The sequence below is a fragment of the Oryza glaberrima genome, chromosome 3 (genome assembly GCF_000147395.1).
Source record: "Oryza glaberrima chromosome 3, OglaRS2, whole genome shotgun sequence".
Taxonomy (NCBI): Eukaryota; Viridiplantae; Streptophyta; class Magnoliopsida; order Poales; family Poaceae; genus Oryza; species Oryza glaberrima.
The window spans coordinates 1547808-1569445 of record NC_068328.1 but is presented as its reverse complement, the minus strand read 5'-3'; the positions used below and the strand labels follow the sequence as shown (position 1 = coordinate 1569445).

General features: G+C 37.5%; 1 protein-coding gene across 1 annotated transcript; it reads left to right on the top strand.

Moving 5' to 3' along the window:
- Nucleotides 1–1282: 1282 nt before the first annotated feature.
- On the top strand, nucleotides 1283–21326 carry LOC127768560 (callose synthase 3-like). The gene is made up of 45 exons (XM_052294167.1): nucleotides 1283–1838; nucleotides 1935–2074; nucleotides 2258–2330; nucleotides 2419–2653; nucleotides 3126–3226; nucleotides 3651–3775; nucleotides 3846–3939; nucleotides 4072–4182; nucleotides 4264–4380; nucleotides 4506–4598; nucleotides 4755–4846; nucleotides 6033–6159; nucleotides 7724–7861; nucleotides 7950–8026; nucleotides 8090–8180; nucleotides 8267–8380; nucleotides 8538–8652; nucleotides 8895–9229; nucleotides 9936–9988; nucleotides 10332–10392; nucleotides 11300–11381; nucleotides 11450–11499; nucleotides 11660–11746; nucleotides 12713–12847; nucleotides 12945–13042; nucleotides 13128–13212; nucleotides 13298–13458; nucleotides 13581–13704; nucleotides 14167–14264; nucleotides 14741–14876; nucleotides 14991–15142; nucleotides 15268–15377; nucleotides 15482–15601; nucleotides 15732–15800; nucleotides 15990–16176; nucleotides 16754–16901; nucleotides 17765–17884; nucleotides 17989–18104; nucleotides 18224–18307; nucleotides 18612–18724; nucleotides 18909–19138; nucleotides 19341–20135; nucleotides 20263–20313; nucleotides 20450–20635; nucleotides 20718–21326. Exons 4-45 carry the CDS (start codon nucleotides 2449–2451, stop codon nucleotides 20970–20972), a joined length of 5841 nt encoding a protein of 1946 aa, XP_052150127.1. The 5' UTR covers nucleotides 1283–1838; nucleotides 1935–2074; nucleotides 2258–2330; nucleotides 2419–2448; the 3' UTR covers nucleotides 20973–21326.
- The last annotated feature ends 312 nt before the right edge of the window (nucleotides 21327–21638 follow it).

Genomic DNA, 21638 nt, shown 5'->3' with positions numbered 1-21638 from the left:
ATTCATTTGATTCAAAGGGCTATATAGGAAAAATTCCTATGAATTTCCTTTGAATCAAAGGGGGCCTGAGTCTTTATCTTTCCTCAAATTCTTGCGTTTTTCCTGTGGTCCAATCAAACGGTCATTCCTATATTTTTCCTGTGTTTTGCAATCCTCTGTTTTACACTTACATTCCTGTCAGAATCCTATGTTTTTCCTAGTCCTCTGGATTTTCATTCCTGTGATTCAAAGGGATCCTCAAAGGATTTCTTCCATAAGGTTCTACTTCTTGTTAAGGGCCCCTTTGAAAAACATAGGATTCTGACAGGAATGCAAGTGTAAAATAGAGGATTACAAAACACAGGAAAAACATAGGAATGACTGTTTGATTGGTCCGCATGAAAAACACAGGAATTTGAGGAGAGATAAAGACTCAGGGCCCCTTTGATTTGGAGGAAATATATAGGAATTTTAGAGGATTTCAATCCTATAGGAAAATTTCCTATGAAGCTCTTTGAAACAAAGGATTACATCCTATCCAATCCTTTGAAATTCCTATGGAATGGACAATCCTATAGAGATTTTGGAGGAAATTTAGCAAGAGCTTCGACCTCTTGCTAACTTTCTTTTGAGTCTATCTCTCTAATCCAATTCCTGTGTTTTTCCTGTGGTTCAATCAAACGGTCATTCCTATATTTTTCCTGCATTTTGCAATCCTCTGTTTTACACTTACATTCCTATCAAAATCCTACGTTTTTTCTATTCCTACGTTTTCTCAATCCTGCGATTCAAAGGGGCCCTCAAAGGGGCATGGGAAAAGACAATCCATAGGAATTTCATAGGATTCTATAGGATCCATTCCTTTGATTCAAAGGACTATATAGGAAAAAATTCTATAGGAATGAAATCCTCTAAAATTCCTATGAATGAGCCCTGAGTCTTTATCTCTCCTCAAATTCCTGTGTTTTTTCTGTGGTCCAATCAAACGGTTATTTCTATGTTTTTTTTGTGTTTTGCAATCCTTTGTTTTACACTTACATTCATGTCAGAATCCTATGTTTTTTCTATTCCTCTGTTTTTTCATCCATGTGATTCAAAGGGGCCCTAATTCTAATATGTAAGTGACATAAAAATATTCATCCTAAATAAACATATTAATGTTCTTATGCAAAGTAACATATTCATCTAGATTCCTATACTGGAATGTATCATGTTCTATATTAGTGTTTTATTTTGGGAGGAAGGATGTACCTATATATATGCAGAACGACAGTGCACGTACGTGCGATGCATAGACGTACCTCAGTAGGAGTACGTACTAGGAGTAGATTGGAAAAGAAGCGAAGCAAGACGTGGCTTGCTTGGAGATGACGCGGATCTCTCCGCCTTTTGATGAGCGCGCCTCCGCCGCCGCAACCGCCGGACTCGCGCACGGCCGCACCCACTAGTCCACGCCTTCTTCCACTTCCGTCTTCCCAGTGGCACGTCCCCGTAATAATCCCCAGTTTCCGGCCCAACTACGTTCGCTTCTCCTCTTCCACTGTCTCTTCTTCCCAAATCCTCCTCCCTCCCTCCCACTCAAAAAAATAAAAAACCCGCATCCTCTCCTCCTCTCCAACTCCAATCCCCACCACCTCGCGTCACGCCGATCACCTCCTCCTCCCCTTCCGGTGGATCCCCGCGGCGGTTTCGACAAGTCCCGCGTCGCCGTCCGGTGTGGAGCGCCGTCGCGGCCGGTGGCCTGTAAGGTGCGGTGTTGTTGCTGGTGAGAGGTTACTGGGTTTTGCCGCGAGCGAGGTGCGTAGCCGCTCGCCTGCGTTTCGCGCGCTGGGTCTTATCACTTTGGAGGCTTCTAGAAGGTTCTAGCCTTCTCCGAGTTATCGCGCCGATTGCTCGCCCATTGTCCTTTTGGGCGAGGAACTAATGAAATCCTCCTTTTGATCACCTTCTTACAGAAGGTTTCTGGAGTTTTCTGGAAACTGCGCTGTGATGCCCCCGCGACTGCGAGAAAGGGTCTCCAAGTTTGTGACACAGGCGTGATTCTGCTTGTAGGCTGGGGTTTTGCATTTTGGAGCCGCGGTGGTCTCGGCGGAAGGTAATCATCTCCACCTCTGCTTCCACCTCGTTGTTCTAGAAGGTTCTAGTAGCATAGCACTTCATGTTTTGACTTGTGTGGGGACGAACGCTGTTTAAAAGTATCTTACTGTCTCTTGTGCGGTTAGGTTCCTAAGCTCTGCATGTTCGTATTCTGAACTTTCTGAAATTTTGGAAATTCCAGGCATGGGCTAGGCCCCCAGCACGGTTTCCAGGTGATTGATTGGTGGATAGAATTGTTGCCTGAGAGCAGCAAGGTAGTGCTAACATCTCTGCCTTCTAGAAGCTCCTACCACTTTCTAGATTCGTCTCGATACTCAACTTACCTTCAGTTCGTGTGCGCAGGTTTGGGCGTGGTGACTGGAAGCAATCACGATGACGTCATTGTCACGAACTCTATCCCGGGGAGGGCCAATGCAGCCACCGGGGCAGCGGCGCATCCTCAGAACGCAGACAGCGGTAAACCTGGGCGAGCAAATCTTTGACAGTGAGGTGGTGCCATCATCGCTTGTTGAGATCGCGCCCATCCTCCGTGTTGCCAATGAGGTCGAGGCGTCCAATCCCCGGGTTGCATACCTCTGTAAGCTACCCCAACCTGCTCCTCCCAGTGATTTCGCTGTTGTGAGATTGCACATGAGTCAACACCTCCAGCTATCCTCTGCATTTCCACTATACAAAGACCATATTTTGGCATACTGCTAACTGGACTGTCACAATGTCACCTAGTGTGAAAGCTTGCTAATGTTTTGTTTTAAAAATTTGAATGCACAAACGAACATCTCTCTTGCCTAATTGCGCCTTGGTGATGGAAATGCTTTATGCTATCATTATCTTAGACTTCTTTCTTGGATAAGAATTTTGGGGGGACCCCTATCTCGACGCTTCCACAATACATACAAAGAAGTTAGCTACAGAAAAACACTGGCGTCTTGGTGATCCACTTACAAACATTGTTCACTCATTGCTTATTACCATAAAAAAAGAATACTAATCTTATTCTGCTTCACAATGTGTTTGATCACATTAATTTGTATGTCTGTAATAATGGATAGGTCGATTCTATGCATTTGAAAAGGCTCACAGGTTAGATCCAACTTCAAGTGGCCGGGGTGTCCGGCAATTCAAGACGGCTCTTTTGCAACGGCTTGAAAGGGTATGCATTTCAAGTACTTCTAGCTCTAGTCAGTTGTTTGCATCCATTTTTGTTTTATCCTACAACTGTCCTGTGATGGCGCCATTGACTGCTTGCCTCTGCTTATATCCTTTCCTCTACCTTTTTCCTTTACACATAGCCCCTTGGCCAGTGCTATGTTTCAACATTTTTATGCATGCTAATAAGTGCAACATTTACATGATCGTGTAAATGAATCTTTCATTGTGCTCATTAAGAGTTATATCTTATATCATCATAGGAGGTTAGTCGTAGCTTCTAAAAAAATATGTAGTTAATTTTGTCCAGAAAATGTTGAAAGATTTTAGGTGACCACACCAATGCCTCGTATGAATTAAAAACCCAACCATGTCACAGGGATATATATCTAAAATTCTCAATAGCCTGTTGTTTTTTTTTCTATTAGGAGAATGAACCCACCTTGAGAGGAAGGGCCCGCAAGAGTGATGCACGGGAAATACAGGCCTTCTATCAACACTATTATAAGAAATATATTCAAGCACTTCAAAATGTCTCCGACCAAGTGGATCGGTGCGTTATATTGCCATTTCATAATCTTCTTCTCATCAACATTGTTGCCAATTTTTCTTTATTCATGCAGTGCTCAACTTACCAAGGCATACCAGACTGCTAATGTTCTATTTGAGGTTTTAAAGGCAGTCACTCAACAGCATTCTGTTGAAGTTGACCATGAGGTATAGCCTAACAAGTTGTTTTTTTCCCGTGGCTGTTGCTGAACTTTAATCATCATTCATGTTCATATGGATATTACTTATCTACCAAGTAGTAGTATTTACCAATCAGATCATCTGTTTTACTATCTTTAGATCTTGGAAGCCGCTGATAAAGTTAAAGAGAAGACAAAGATATATCTCCCTTTCAATATACTCCCTCTTGATCCAGACAGTGGCAATCAAGCAGTCATGAAATTTCCTGAGGTTTCTTTTATATTACGATTCTATTGAGTTGACTTAATGCTATCAAAGTGAAGTACTTTCTGATACTTTCTCACTTTCAAGATCCAAGCTGCCGCTGTTGCTCTTCGCAATACTAGAGGTCTTCCATGGCCCAAAACTTATGAACACAAGGTTAACGAAGACCTCTTGGACTGGCTACAATCTATGTTTGGTTTTCAGGAAAGGCAATCCACACTTTGTTTGAATATTTTTCGTTGCTTATTTGTTCTTCATAACTATGATTCTGACTCTTAACCTACCCATTATCTGGGGTTTTGATGTCTCATCGACTTCTTGACATACAGACAGACAATGTTTCCAATCAGCGTGAGCATCTGATTTTACTTCTTGCTAACGTACACATACGACGAAATCCAAAGACTGATCCACAATCAAAGGTTCTGTTCTTCCCTGAAAATATTCAAACCCTGAGCCTGAACAGATTAAAAATCTTACTTTCTTTCCTTCATATGTTTACATAAACATTTTTTATCCCTTTTGATATTCCCTTTTATTTTCTCTGAAGCCTGAGTTATCAGCAATTTTCGTTGCAGTTGGATGATAATGCGCTGAATGAAGTGATGAAAAAGTTGTTTAAGAACTACAAAAAGTGGTGCAAATACCTTGATCGCAAGAGTAGCCTTTGGTGACTACCTCAGAATCTCTTCATTGTTATCTTACTGTTCTTTTGTACTTGGTTCTTTCTTCTTATTGCTTTTGAAAAATATCTGTTTGGACTTTGGAGGTAGTGCTTTGTGTTTCATTACCTTACCTCTGCTTGATGGACTGAATGTTCATAAGAAGCAACCAAAATAATGTAGAAAGCCCACACAAATCTCTGTGCTCTGCAGTTGCAAAAGGTAAAACAATTTGAAAGATATTAAAGGTGAAGGTGGAAATTTGTAAATATAATTTAAAAGGGGTAGTGCAATCAGTACTCCATAACATCCGACACCGGTTATATATGTAATTCCTGGTCTGTGAGCCTATTAGTTCAAAGCATATGTTGTCACCCTACCAATTGAAGGCAATATCTCTCATCTTCTCCTTTCCTTCGCGTCCCTTGCTGGTGTCGTAAGTCTGCACCCATGTTTACATTAAACACACAGAGTAAGGTGAGCCTTAGATGGAATAAACAGAAGAATTTATGGCCATGATACCATAGTATTTATACAATCAGCATGGTTTGAACTTTGTAGGGTTGTAGTTCTCATAATTTGTAACCTATAAACAGACCCAGAAGGGTGGTAGTGGGCAAACTTTTAGATGGAAAGAAGCAGGCACCTAATGCATTAGTGTTAAAAAAAAGAAGACAAGGATTGCTATATGTTGCCGAAGGCCTTCCATTGTGGTTCAAGGTTTTAGAATGACCTTGAGTATGGCTGGTTTGGACATCCTCTCCTTAGTTTTAGGGTACCAGGAGTTTTAACTATTATAACATGTGTTGAGGGACATATCTAGTGCAAACTAAAACTCCAAAAGCAATAGGTGTATGGAAATCTAAGGGCTCTCATTAAATTGAATGGTCCATGTTACAATCTGCCACTATCAACTGGAAAAGTTACTCATAGTGAGCCAAGTCATATCTATATCAAATCAAAGCAATCAAGTTTTTTAAACATCAACTTCCCTCTTGTTTCAAAATATGTATGTGCAATAATTATAAAAGGTGATAAATCATCTTTGAAAAGTTTGACGCAAAATGGACCAAATTCCCAAGTTAGGGAATAAGTACTGTTTTTTCCTCATCAAAAAGGAGAAAAAAAACCTGATGCCTTACATTTTCTGAACACTTACAGTCTCTGAGCTTCCATTATCTTTCTTAATGACAGGTTGCCAACAATTCAGCAGGAGGTGCAACAACGTAAACTGCTTTATATGGGTCTGTACCTTCTTATCTGGGGTGAAGCTGCAAATTTGCGATTTATGCCGGAATGCATTTGCTACATATACCATCATGTATGGTGTGAATAAAAATCTTTCTGCATCTTAAATTCTCCTTTTACTTAAATTTATATCTCTAATTCTTTATTTTAGTTGCCGGATTCACTTTATGAATATATTTCTCTTCAGTAGGCCATTGATTGGATCATGTAGGATAACGACTTTATTTATAGCTTTTGATGATGCATTTGCTCGTTCTCTTCATCTGCCTTAAGGACTGCCATGGAGTACTGCCCTGCAACAACCATATATTTTATGATGAATAAAACAAACAATGAATTATTTTCTGTGAATGGATGCGCGGAGTATGCCATGGACTGATTTGGTTATGTGCACACTCAAAGCATTAGTGTTGTGTTGTCTTAACCGTGCGTGGGTCAACGTTTTTGCATCCACTTGACCTGTAAACAAAGTTCTGGGTTGGTGCATGAACAAACATGTAGGTAAGCAGTTCGGAGTATAGTTTCTTCATTTGCAATTAGCCAACCAATGTTTTTTTGGAATAACACTAACAATAATTTAAGCAATACATTATGCTGTAAAATTTATTATACATGGGGTTATTAGATTAATAGTCATCAGGTATTAATGTGTGATTTATGTTTCAATTGTAAAATGTTTTCCGGGTAAACTCTAGTAAAAAAGATGTTGACCATCTTCTTATTGCCTACCCTGTTTCACATTTTATTGATACCATTGATCATATGAACATCTAGAAAGAATGTGGAAGTGGCTACATGTTGATGTACAGTAACAATTATGAACACTGCAGTTACACGAACCCTGTATCATAAGATAACTCAATTACGATGTTTATCTTCTATATGATTCACTCCTTTCAACTCAGCTGTTGTGACATCTCATTTTGCTAAAATCGAATTAAAAATTTATGTTGTTTCAGTCTAAGAGATCAAACAACTCATAATTTACAGTTACTCTCTCCGCCCACAAATATAAACATTTCTAGGTTGTCTAGCAGAGGTTAAAGTTGAGGAGAAAAGACTTTGGTGCCCCTCACTAAATGAGGGATGGATGGGAATGGAAGGGTCGTTAGGGGTAATATGGGAATAATTTTGAACGAGAGGCGATTGATGGGACAAGTAGTACTCTAGAATCCTTATATTTGTGGACAAATTTCAAACGTTTGGAATGCTTATATTTGTGGATAGAGGAAGTATTTTTCTGTAATTGTTGTTTCATGAATGATCAATCTTCACAAGGTGTTAAGGACAGTAGCTAAAATTGCTAATTGTATGCATGAGCAACATCAGTTTAAGTAAATTCCTTTATGTAAATGAGGATGCAATCATTCATATTGAGCAAAATTTATACTAATCTACAGTTCAACTCTACGACCTGTTCTATCAAGATACTATAGTTGATCCTATGGAGAGTCTAATTTTGCAACCATATCAACCAATATTCATGGAGTTCATTTATTGTGTTAGTATAAGTTTTTTTTTCCTTCGAAGAATGTTTTAGCTCAGAATTTTTCTTCTACTGTGCCCACAACAATGTTTGTGTTGGACTTTGATAGCTTATTGAGGTGCTGACAACTCTAGCACTTACAACTCTATAGATGGCATTTGAAATGTATGGTATGCTAGTTGGAAATGTGAGTGCCTTGACGGGTGAATATGTGAAGCCAGCCTATGGGGGTGAGAAAGAAGCCTTTCTGAAGAAAGTTGTTACTCCAATTTACCTCACCATTGCAAAGGTATATCTTGTTCTCAGCTATCATTCCATTATTCAATATATGTTTTACACTACTTTGCTAAAATTAGTATTTTGCTATCATTCCTCAGGAAGCTGAAAGGAGCAAAAGAGAAAAAGGAAATCATTCTGAGTGGAGAAACTACGATGACCTAAATGAATATTTCTGGTATTAGTTTATCTTACACCTTTGTACCCCTGTTGCCTATATTTTACATTCTTTAAATTGCAGGTCTGCTGAGTGCTTTCGGTTAGGTTGGCCTATGCGTGCGGATGCTGATTTCTTTTGTCAACATTTAAATTCACCTGATCAAAGAAATGAAGTGAGCCCACTTTAGTTATTACTTCAGTATCATGTCTTCTTTTTTCGGGTGTTTGAAACAATAGTAGTGTAATTGCCTTTTTGCAGACCACAAGAACTGAAAAGCAGAAAGGAAAGGTCAACTTTGTTGAGCTACGCTCCTTTTGGCACATATTCAGGAGTTTCGATAGAATGTGGAGTTTCTTTATTCTAGCTCTTCAGGTATGAACCTCCATTTCTACGTTATTCTCTTCTGAGAATACTAGTAGTTTGCAGTGCTTGCAGATTTCAGAATCATATTTACCTTTGCAATAGAATAATAGATACCTATAAAACCATTTTTATTATTCTCATCTACCTACTGATCTTTCTATACTAGGTTATGGTAATTCTGGCTTGGAATGGAGGCTCGCTGGGAAATATTTTTGATCCTGTTGTTTTCAAGAAGATTCTGAGCATATTTATTACTTCTGCTATTCTAAATCTCGGGCAAGGTCTGAAAAACATGAAATAATTATGCCAACAAGCTAATATGTTTTCTGCGAATTAGTCAGTGAATGCAGCATGGAAGAAATATAACACCTGAATATTTTATGTGAAAGAAAATTTAGATATTTAGTCATTCCAATTTATATTTGTGTAGTGATAAGATCTTTGAGTGAGCACAAGACAGCACAACCATTTCCATAGTTATGTAATTTCTTGGTCTTTGAATAATTCTTATTGGTATTTACAGCTACACTTGATATAATCTTTAATTGGAAGGCCAGGAGAACAATGGAATTTGCAGTTAAACTGAGATATGTTCTAAAGTTCACACTAGCAGCCTTGTGGGTAGTATTACTGCCGGTTACATATGCATACACCTGGGAGAATCCAACAGGAATTATCAAGGCCATCAAAGGCTGGTTTGGAAATGGTCAAAACCACCCATCACTCTTTGTCCTTGCAGTAGTTATATATTTGTCTCCCAGTTTGCTAGCTGCTATTCTTTTTCTTCTCCCATTTCTACGGCGTATACTTGAAAGTTCAGACTACAAGTTTGTGAGGTTCGTCATGTGGTGGTCACAGGTAAATTTACATAATTACATTTTAGTGAATTGCATGATAGCTTCGTTTTTTATCAACATTGCATTTTAAACTCATTAAATCATATCATTTTTACCCATCAAGAAAATTTAGGCATAAATTTGTTAATCTCTTTTGCAGGGAATAAACTTGATATTCTCGATTTTTCTTTGTAAACTACAGTTAACTACTGACCAAGATAATGTGGAAAATATAGTTGTGAGCTACTACCTGAGAAGGAGACCTGATATGACGAAGCAAAATGTATTTTTGGGTCAAAAATATAAGTAATTAACTCTCGATGAAATATTATTTATTTAGTAAACTTATTTAACAAAATAAAAACATTATTTATTTAGAAATAAAGAAATAATACTGTGTGTAAACAATTATAATATGAGGAAACAGTGGTTTTGAAATTACAACCTTCTAACAGTTCTGTTTTTACATTTAATATCATTTTTATTTTAAAAATATTCTATTAGTATTCTTGGACGCACTACTATTTAACTTTTTTGGATTATTTTGATTAAATTATTATTTCATTGATTTAGCAACTCGTTTGGTGTTTATACAATTCCTTTCTTGTATCAAAGTCCTAGATATTGGTGCCACTTACTGATTTTCTCTGGAAATTTCAGTATAGGTTTTGCAGTTATTTTCTGATCTAGTTGAACATTGTGAACTTATGTTGTGTGTATTGGTGCAGCCTCGTCTATTTGTTGGTAGGGGAATGCATGAAAGTGCCTTCTCACTTTTCATGTAAGAACTTGACATTACTGTTCATTATATTGTATCAATGATAACTGAATATGTGAATATTCCATGAATACACACTAACTAGCACTCTCTCCGTCCCATAATAAGTTCATTTTTAGCTCCTTTCATCTGTCCCAAAATAAGTTCATTTTTGAGTAATTATTGCATCGAAGTTTGTGAAAGTGGAGAATAATTGCATTGGGAGTAGATAAAATAGGTGTATTTTAATCTTTTGCTTTTGTATTGGTATGCGTGGGATGGGTGAAAAATGAACTTATTTTGGGATGGAGGGAGTAACTATACAACATTGCATGTTAACAAAAGGATCTTATCTCAATTTTTCCAGGTACACCATGTTTTGGATTGCTCTTCTTTTGATAAAGTTTGCATTTAGCTATTATGTGGAGGTAATTATCTGTTTACTTTCCATTTTGATTTATCTCAATAACTCCATTTGACCAAAATTACTATGGATTTGGAACTGCAGTTTTGTTTGGACACATTAGATATAGATATATATTTTTGGAATATAAGTGCTCGGTGATGTTGCTATATGATTTTTTTCGACTGTTTTAGCTACTGTTAAGAGCATGTTGCATTATATCTGCCTTAATGCTTTTGATAGTATATGTTTTATGTGTAATATCTAAATGTTCTCATCATGGTTAGCAGATGGCAATGATAGAGCAAGTACAACATGCTTGGTTACCTAAATTACGAGAGCTAAAATAGTATTGGTGTAGTGTCACAATGTATGAAACTGCACTGTGCGCTGCTTACCTCCATTTTCTAGTGCTGTGTCAGCTCTTTCAGCCAATTTGAAAGTCACAATACCCAATATGGCTATAGAAAACATCAATTTAAATGATCCGCATTAGTTTCACATATCCAATAATCTGTTCTATTGCCATTTTATAACTTCTGTCAGATAAAATAATCCTTTATGACATAAATGGCGTTTTTTAAGTTTGCAGACTTGAGCAGCACTCAATATGTTTTGGGACCTTCTGCTTCCAAGTTTAACACCACTTGGACCTTCTCTACAAGTTTAGAAACCTCTAGTGTAATGTTATGATAAATTTATTTGACGCACACAAGATGCACCTAATAAAACTGGTAACCATGACGATCTGATCATTGAAGAACCTTTCAATTAAGGGGACTTACATTTTGAAATCATGGGATTATGCTGAATCTAGTTCATGTTGAGCAATGCCTTTTTTTTTTCTCAATTATTGTGAGCTTACCTTGTTAGAAATCAATTCTGTTGAAGTAACTGTATGAACCAACTTAATCTTGCATTTATTCTTAAAGATCAAGCCTCTTGTCGAACCTACCAAGGATATCATGAAGTTACCTATACACACTTTTCAGTGGCATGAGTTTTTCCCAAAAGGTAACTATGTCACTCAAACAATTTCAGCTGTATATTAGTTTATAACAATCCTAAATTTTGTTATGTAGCGAACGGAAACATTGGTGTCGTGATTGCGCTTTGGGCTCCAATCATTTTGGTACGACCTTCTCCTTTGTTTTCCTAGAAAGTTTTTAAGCACTCGCATTGTTTAAGCTTAGGAAGCTCCATTTGTTTGTGGCAAGATAATTGTGATAAGCTAGATTTGTGCTGTAGAAGGAAGTATACAATTATTTTCTGCATTCTTGTTTGCTTTCCAGGTCTATTTCATGGATACACAAATTTGGTATACAATCTTCTCGACACTGCTTGGTGGAATTTATGGTGCTTTCCAACGACTTGGAGAGGTTAATTTTCCTTTTTATACTTTTGTATATCTATGTCTGGATCTTGTTGCGAAGATCACTTGTATTCATCAAAGGGCTCTGGGCTCAAATATATACACGTATTGGTACAGGCAAATATGCAACAAAACCCCTCACATAATTTTAAAATAAAGAACATAATATATATCTCTCTCTAATAGATCTTTCAAACAGATTATATTTGTCTTTTCTTTTGTTGTACGACAGCTTGTCCATGTTGCAGTGACCAGTTACTATTTGTAGTACACTAGTACGCTTAAAATCTTTTGCTTCCCAATATTATCATGCTAACAGCAATACTCACTCAAGTTCTTAAATATTTATCCCAAGCACTATTCATATTTAAACTTTGATCATTTGTATTTTCTGCAAAAAGAAATTATAAGTACCTAAAAATATTCTATATTATCAAAGTGTTTTGCATTGTAAACATTTGTATTAAGCCTCATATCATGATAGACTAACCATTTAAAAATATAAATGGTCAAAATTGAAACAGTGACAATTTTGTGGGAACAATGGGAGTAGCTGTTTATTTATTTCAGTCTTCTTATTTCAATGCAATTTGCAAATCATTTTTGTTGTTCGCTTATGAAACAACTGGAAACCTTTAGACCAAAAGAAAACGTGTATTAATTTTGTGATAAATTTGGTGCTAAATCTGTAGTTTTGTGATACATCTTCTTAAATCTGTAGTTTTGCGATAGTTTGGTCAAAGTATATGTAGTTTTGTGAAATTTACTCTTATTGAGATAACTGGTGCCAATAACTTGATTAAGTACTTCCTTCTGACTTTCTGTTAATTGAATTAGTTCTTTGTGGAAAATGAGAAGAGTCATTAAATTGTAGGTGCAACCCCAGCATGACCACTGCCTATGGGTTTCATTTGAATGACTGCGGATCTGTTAAACATTATTTACATTCCTTTTTCCTTTTCTGGTGAGACAGATCCGCACCCTAGGAATGCTGCGATCTCGCTTTGGTTCAATACCTTTAGCCTTTAATGCCTGTCTAATTCCGGCTGAAGAATCTGATGCAAAAAGGAAGAAGGGTCTAAAGTCTTATTTGCACAGTCGTTTTGAGGTCTCTCTATTCTTCTTTTACATATTTCTACATTGTTTTTTTATATTTATTGGTTCGCTAATTTCTGAAATATTATGTTACTGTTACAACATTTCAGAGGAAGCACACAGACAAGGAGAAGATAGCCGCAAGATTTGCACAGATGTGGAACGAAATTATCACGAGCTTTCGAGAAGAGGACCTTATAAATAACAAGTGAGTGCATAGCATGGATAACTACTTAATTCCAATTGGATTTGTGTTTTCTACCTTTAAACTTGTGGACCCCATTTTAACACAGGGAGAAGGAGCTGCTGCTTGTTCCGTATGTGGCTGATCAGGCTCTTGAGATTATGCAGTGGCCTCCTTTTTTGCTTGCCAGCAAGGTCCTTCTCTTCTCTTTCTTTTTTCATTTTGGTTATATTTTATTTGAACAAACCTCACTCCTGTTTTGAATAATGTGAATGTTAGATCCCCATAGCTGTTGACATGGCTAAAGATAGCAATGGCAAAGACCGTGACCTGAAAAAGAGGCTTGAGAACGACTATTATTTTAAATGTGCAATTGAAGAATGCTATGCATCATTTAAAAATATCATCAAGGATCTTGTACAAGGTGAACCAGAGAAAAGGTCTCTCTCCTAGGCTTTGTCTATTAAGTTATGTATCCTTTCTAAGGAATATCCAAAAGGCTTGAATATTGTTGTGAAGAAATAATTTCCTGATCCATGGTGCATTTTGTGATGCTTTTCAGGGTCATAAATACTATATTTGCAGAAGTTGAAAAGTATATTGCTGATGACAAAGTTATTACTGATTTGAATATGCACGCTTTGCCAGATCTTTACAATAAGTTTGTTGAATTGGTAAAATATTTGGTAAGGTCAACATCTTTTTTGTCTAACCAATCATCATAACATGTAGCTTATTTATCTTTCTAAAGAAATGTAGCTTATTTTCCATTTATCAGCAAATTACTGCAAAATGTACTGTTTATTTCCTCAAATGTTAGATAATCGAAATATATTTTGTAATATCTAAAAGATAGTTATATTGCCGGAAAGTATTTTAGTACAAAGGATTATCAGTTGGCATTCTGGCACGTAAATTGATGAGAAGCTAGGCATTTTATCTTAATGAATGCAACGCGTAAAGAAACATGCTTGCCTTTTCATGATTGACTGTCTGTCTACTGATGACCTTTTTTTAGCAATTACTGATGATGATTGGTAAGCTCATATTCGCAATGCTTGTTATACATGCAAACTTCATGGAGTCTGTCCATATGTCTGTATACCAGATTCGAGTTTGTCTCATTGTCTGTTTATTATATATATCAGGAGAAGAATGATAAGAATGATAGGGATGCTGTAATAAAGATTTTTCAAGATATGCTGGAGGTTGTAACAAGAGATATAATGGAAGACCAACTTTCTAGGTAACAACTATTATTTTAAACATGTGCAAATATCATGAGGATGAAGTACTGAACCATGACGATTTACTGTTTAATATCATTATATGAGCAACTTCTGTTGTAGCATTTTTCAATGGACAATAAAATTATGGAATATTTTGCTATTTTTAGATAGTGGAATAAAATGGCCTGGCTTCTGCACCCGGAGATGCACAGAACCATCATCACTTAGTGGCTTAGTACAAGGTTTCCGGACCAACCATGCTTGTTGATAGCGTGGGTGAAATGATAGTGAATATTTCACTACCATGTGCAATATTTGTGCAGGTTTAGAAAAACAAGACTCATGGATGTGAAGGAAAGAAAAAATATAGAGGCAGGAGGCTTGTAGACGAGATATGAAATAAATTCTGCTGCTATGAGTTCTGTATGACATGATTGCTCCTGTTCAAACCTCCAGCAGTTTGTCATTATTTTATTTGTTTGCAACATGACAGTATTTTGGAGTCAAGTCATGGTGGTTCATACCAAAGGCCTGAAGGCACAACGACATGGGATCAAGAATATCAGTTATTTCAACCGGCTGGAGCTATCAAGTTTCCCCTACAATTCACAGATGCCTGGATAGAGAAGGTGTGTTTGCCTGTGTGCTTCAGGTTTACTATATCTTAGACTGAACCATTTGCTGTTGTTGGCTAAACTTCCTAATTCTAAATGAGTGTCAACAATGTTTTTTTCTTGCTGCAGATAAAAAGGCTGGAACTGTTACTCACTGTGAAAGAGTCTGCTATGGATGTCCCCTCAAATCTGGAGGCTAGAAGGCGTCTTACCTTTTTCACCAATTCTTTGTTTATGGACATGCCTGATGCTCCCAAAGTCAGAAACATGCTTTCATTTTCGTAAGTCCTTGTATGCTGCTCATTATTTTTTGTGAGTTCCTTTTGACATTACTTTTGCAGTGCCTCTATGTTCAGTATTCTCATGGCACCCTTGTCAAACTGATAATGTCTATTTCTATCTGCAGCGCGTTGACCCCGTATTACAATGAACCTGTTCTTTTTTCGATAAAAGAGCTGCAGGAGGAAAATGAGGATGGAGTTTCCACCCTATTCTACCTACAGAAAATTTACCCAGGTCGAAAAGAAACTATTTTCCATTGTCCTGATGTAGCATATGAGTGTCTATGTCTTCTATTTACATCTGGCTTTTACTATATCCTGTTGTGCATATGTATGTAGATGAATGGAAGAACTTTCAGCAAAGAGTTGAATGGGATGAGGAACTTAAAGAGAATGAAGACAAGAATGAGGAGCTTCGTCTGTGGGCTTCATACAGAGGGCAAACATTAGCTCGAACAGGTATTGCTGATTAACCTTTATTAGTTTCTTACAAAGTCTGCATCAAAAAATGATCTTTCCTCTAAAAAAAAGTTTCCAAATTTGTACCTCTTGATAGTTTCTAAATTTATGCGTGATTGATCTGAAACAGTTAGGGGAATGATGTACTACCGAAAAGCTTTGGTTCTTGAAGCATTTCTAGATATGGCCAAACATGAAGGTAATACACATGTCTGTGCAGGGCTCTTGCTCACATCATGATCTTGGATATGTGTGTTAAGAGTGGGGGTACAATACCATTGTGATGCAATTAGCAGCAAACCGTTGCTAGTGCATGGGTTTGTGGTTGCAGCATGATTCTTATCTATTTCGTTCTCATAGCACTCTTTCATTTTTCCCCACTCTGCAGATCTCATGGAAGGGTATAAAGCAGTTGAGTCAACTGATGAACAATGGAAGTTACAGCGGTCCTTGTTTGCGCAATGTGAAGCAGTGGCTGATATGAAGTTTACCTATGTGGTATCATGCCAGCAATATGGAAATGACAAGCGTGCTGCTCTTCCTAATGCCCAAGACATATTACAGCTGATGAGAACGTAAATAAGGATATTGCATTTACCTGAATACTGTAGATGTAGAGATTAGTTAAGTACTCATCATATTGTAGTAGCTGTAGTGATTTCAATATTTATAATACTATAAGTAATCCATTCAATGCTGCATATCATTCTGGATTTAAATTTTGGAGCCACATTAGGTGTACACTAGAGATACAATCTAACTCGTATGAACTTCGTGTGCAAGTTTCCAAATAGCTGACAATACTACTGGGCATATAGAAGATATTATTTTGACCACAAAAATTGCATGATTGGATTGTATTGGAAGAAATAGAGAGAGATATGAAAGAAGAATGCCAATACACTGTTTAATTGTTGGTATTTAAATTTATATTTCATTTCTCCCTGATGCTATCATGTTTGATCATGATATTTAATGTTTTGCAGTTATATCACACTCTTTCACACACATCAACCAATGGATTTTTTTCCAAAGCTTTGCAGCAGAATTTGCACAATTGTAGACATGATAGTACAGTGTTTTCCATGATTGGATAATGTAGGTCATTCCTTCTGTCTCAAGTTCTAATTGTTAGCGATAAATTTCTTGCAGGTACCCTTCTCTTCGTGTAGCATATATCGATCAGGTCGAAGATAGAGTGGAAGAAAAGAAAATGGAGCCAGCTTATTACTCAACTTTGGTAAAGGTTGCTCTAACTAAGGATTCTGAATCTACAGATCCAGTTCAAAATCTTGATCAGGTAATTCCTTGTCAAAAAAAATCTTATCAGGTAACCGTACTTCTACCTGATTAGGTAGTGGGGCATAAATTTTGGCAAATCATGTTAGGCACAAAACAAAAACACTATTAATAGAAGGATCAAAGGATTCCCAGCCTAATTCTAAAACAAGTGATACAAACCATAGACCAAACAACACTATTTAGATTTGAAGAGGTATCCTCAACAATCTAATTTTGCAGTGAGATTTTTTCACTCTCTCTTCTTTTATTCAACCACGCAGGAGAGCTGCATGTCATTTCAATAAGGAGAAAACACAGTACAAAAAGGTCAAGAAGGACGTTCTGACCCAAAAACCAACTCACACACACTAAACATATTTACACACGCAGCACACACCACTCATGAACGACCAAGCCACCAAGTAGTAATGGCCTGGAATGGCCAGCTAGTATTGCAAATTCGCAAGTCCTTTTGCCCAGCCAAGCACCAACGAAAGCCTTCATGTTCATGAGAAATGGATCTCAGGACCACATGAATGCTGCTGTCCTATTGAAAACTTCAAAACATAATCACACCGATGGTTTCATAATTCCCAGGCAATGAGAGTGATAAGTGTGTCCTGAGTTCCTTCGGGACTTGCTTAGCAGTGCCACAATTCCTTTCCACTCTCTCTAACTGATAGATGCTCAAGAAGTTAACTTTAAAGGTTCAAGTGGACGTGTACACACTTTTAGGAACCTCCTGCACAACTGCTGTTCTTGAAACTTCTTTTACTGATAAATGCTGGAAGTTATGGGCTTCTTTTATAGAAGTGGATCAAGTGTGAAAGTTCTTTCTGTGATCCTGTGAAGCTGCAACATTTGCATTTTTATGTTTTCAAGGTTATCTACCGGATAAAACTTCCAGGACCTGCAATGTTGGGAGAAGGAAAGCCTGAAAATCAAAATCATGCAATAATCTTCACCCGTGGTGAAGGCCTGCAAACCATAGACATGAACCAGGTTTGTAGAATCGTACTTTATGCTGTCATTTTCTCCAAAGGAGGTGCAGCACTTATGCTTCCATTCAAACTCATATTTACTTGTGCACACCTTTAATTTTGTAGGATAACTATATGGAAGAAGCACTTAAAATGAGAAATTTGCTTCAAGAGTTCCTTACAGAACATGGAGTTCGGCGCCCATCTATACTTGGAGTTAGGGAACATATTTTTACTGGCAGGTTGATAAGAGTTGCTCAATCTAGTTTTCACATTCTGCTATTTCTTTGTTCTGTTGCTCAATTGAGTTTTCAGGTTCTGTTAGTAATTCATTCATGCACCTTTCTCTTCAATTATGCAGTGTCTCTTCTCTCGCATGGTTTATGTCCAATCAGGAGCATAGTTTTGTGACTATTGGGCAACGGCTGCTTGCAAACCCTCTGAAGTGAGATCTTCTCCTATCTGATTATTTCCTCCTCACATGTGTGTTACTATACATTTGAATGGATACATAATACATTATTTTCATCAATCACAAGAAAAAGGCTAAGTGATCATATATTATATTCTCTAAATCTGAAATTGCATGTGATGAACTAAGCCATGTCATTTGCTAGCTTATAAACATATTGAGCAAGCCATTTTATAGTGCACTTTCCGATAACTAGTTCTACATAAGAATTTTATAATAAAACGTACAGAATTTCCCTTTTGGATTGCATCTAAAGCTATTACTTTCTTTATTCTAGGGTTCGATTCCACTATGGCCATCCTGACGTATTTGATAGGATTTTTCATCTAACAAGAGGTGGTGTCAGTAAGGCATCAAGGAGTATCAACTTGAGCGAAGATATTTTTGCAGGTTTGTTTCCTGAAAGTTTCAATTTGCTGATTAATGAAGTGGCTAAGATCAATTATCATGGTCTTTGGCAGTAATTATATATCTCCATTGCTTCAATACGAATGCCCTGTATGTTAATTTCTTTCCAGATGTAACTGAATATTCAGGAACTGGGGTAATGCTCCTCTTGTCTTTTATGTTACAGGCTATAATTCAACTCTCCGTGGAGGAAATATAACACATCATGAATATGTGCAAGTTGGTAAAGGAAGAGATGTAGGGTTAAACCAGATCTCTAAGTTTGAGGCTAAGGTGGCCAATGGAAATGGAGAGCAGACTCTTAGCCGTGATATCTACCGGCTTGGACACCGCTTCGATTTCTTCAGAATGCTTTCATGCTACTTCACTACTGTGGGATTTTATTTCAGTACTCTGGTATGTCTGCTTTGCGTCGACCACTCCCTGAAGATTGGTCACTGTACAACTGAGCCACATTGGTCTCACATCTTCCTATTATCCCTTGTTGATTGAGGCCTTAATTCCTAATGCCCTAAGCTAAAATAACTTGTATTTGCAATTGTTTTGAGTATGCCAGCACAGTTAACTATGTTTTTAATACTTTTCACTTTTTCTACAGCTGACAGTTGTCACAGTTTATGTATTTCTGTATGGACGCCTTTATCTTGCTCTCAGTGGACTTGAAGAAGGGCTTTTAACACAAAGGAGATACATTCATAACCACCCCCTTCAGGTTGCTCTTGCCTCACAATCTCTGGTTCAGCTAGGTTTTCTGATGGCCCTGCCCATGATGATGGAAATTGGCCTTGAAAAAGGATTTGGTCAAGCACTAAGTGAATTTATCATGATGAACTTGCAATTGGCAGCTGTGTTCTTTACGTTTTCACTTGGCACTAAGACTCACTACTATGGACGAATGTTGCTCCATGGAGGTGCTCAGTACAGAGCTACTGGTAGGGGCTTTGTTGTCTTTCATGCTAAGTTTGCAGAGAATTACAGGCTTTATTCTCGCAGTCACTTTGTTAAAGGCATTGAGTTGTTGATTCTGCTCATCATTTACCAACTATTTGGTCAATCTTACCGCTCAACCATTGCCTATATTTTTGTTACATTCTCTATGTGGTTCCTAGTGTTGACATGGCTTTTTGCACCCTTCCTGTTCAATCCATCGGGATTTGAGTGGACGAAAATTGTGGATGATTGGTCTGATTGGAATAAGTGGATCAGCAATCGTGGTGGCATTGGGGTGTCACCAGACAAGAGTTGGGAATCCTGGTGGGAGATCGAGCTAGAGCATTTGAAATATTCTGGGACAATTGGACTTTTTGTTGAGATAATTTTGTCCCTGAGGTTTTTCATATACCAGTATGGCCTTGTTTACCACTTAAATATCACAGGCGACAAAAGTATATTGGTATGCCCTCCATGTTAATTTTATTGTTCTGTTAAAGCTGCATTTTTTGAAAGATCGTTAGAGCTACATTTTTATTGAACAAGTGATGGGGTGGTTGTAACATTTTTTGCTACTTTGTTCTTTCCAGGTATATTTAATTTCGTGGCTCGTGATTTTGGTGGTATTGCTTGTTATGAAGGTGAGAATTAATTTCTCAAGAAAAAAAAGGATCATACAACTGTTGGCGGGTTGGTGGCCACGTTAACAACACTATTTGCTGTCCATAGCATCTTATCTATAATTTTGCTTACCTAAATTGTTTATACTGTTTTCAGACTGTATCTGTCGGAAGGCGGAGATTTAGTGCGGATTTTCAGCTATTTTTCCGTCTGATTAAGTTTATGATATTTGTTTCGTTCATCGCCATCTTGATTGTACTGATAGCAATACTTCATATGACCTTACGAGATATATTTGTGTGCTTTCTGGCATTCTTACCTTCCGGATGGGGAATATTGCTGGTTTGTCTTTCTCCTACTTGTTCTGCTCATTAACTTCATTTATGCTTCAGTTGATTTCTCATTGTTGCTCAATCTCTTTCAGATTGCACAAGCTTGCAAGCCTCTTGCTCGGCGAGCAGGGCTATGGGGATCTGTTCGTGCCCTTGCTCGGGCATACGAGATAATTATGGGAGTTCTTCTCTTTACACCAATTACTATTTTGGCATGGTTTCCCTTTGTGTCCGAGTTTCAGACACGGATGCTATTTAATCAAGCGTTCAGTAGAGGACTGCAAATCTCTCGGATTCTTGGTGGTCAGAAGAAGGAGCGGGAGCGGTCCTCTCGCAACAAGGACTGATCTTCTCTACCCATTTTGTGCTTGTGGTCTTCAAGATTTAAGTATTTTGGCGTATGTATGTTGTAAATATTCCAAAGGGCATATTGTATCTATTGTAGTTACAACTTCGCTCAAACAGTGAAATATATCCTCTTACTTGTAACATAAGATGTATAATTGGATAGTGTACAGTGTGTAAGAAACGCCAGCATGTCAATTCCGTGTGTAAATACCGTAGTTGTTTATACGACCTTTAGCAATGATCAGGGTTCAGGACATTAGTTCTTAATTACTTTTATGGAGTTCATGTGTATAAATTTGTATTATTCTCCACAGATAAATAGTTAAATCTGTACTAATATCGCTGAACGGCTATACCCGTGCATCCCGCATTTCAATTGAATTCTTGGTTCGCATGAACAAGTTGAGCAGAAAAGGCGTTTCCAAATTATTGTACTCCTTTCTCTGCCATGCAAGTTCGAGCCCTAGAAGTGTAATTTACTCTTCCGTGGATTAACTACACAGTGCTCACCACTGCATCCACAATATAGTGCTAGAGCAGGTAATAAGCATTAAATAGGTGTTTGTTATCAAGTAATAAACATTGTGATAGTAGTAAATAGTTACTACCAGGTTACAAGCTTATTGCCAGTAGTAAGGGAATATGATGGGTCTCACCTCACTTTT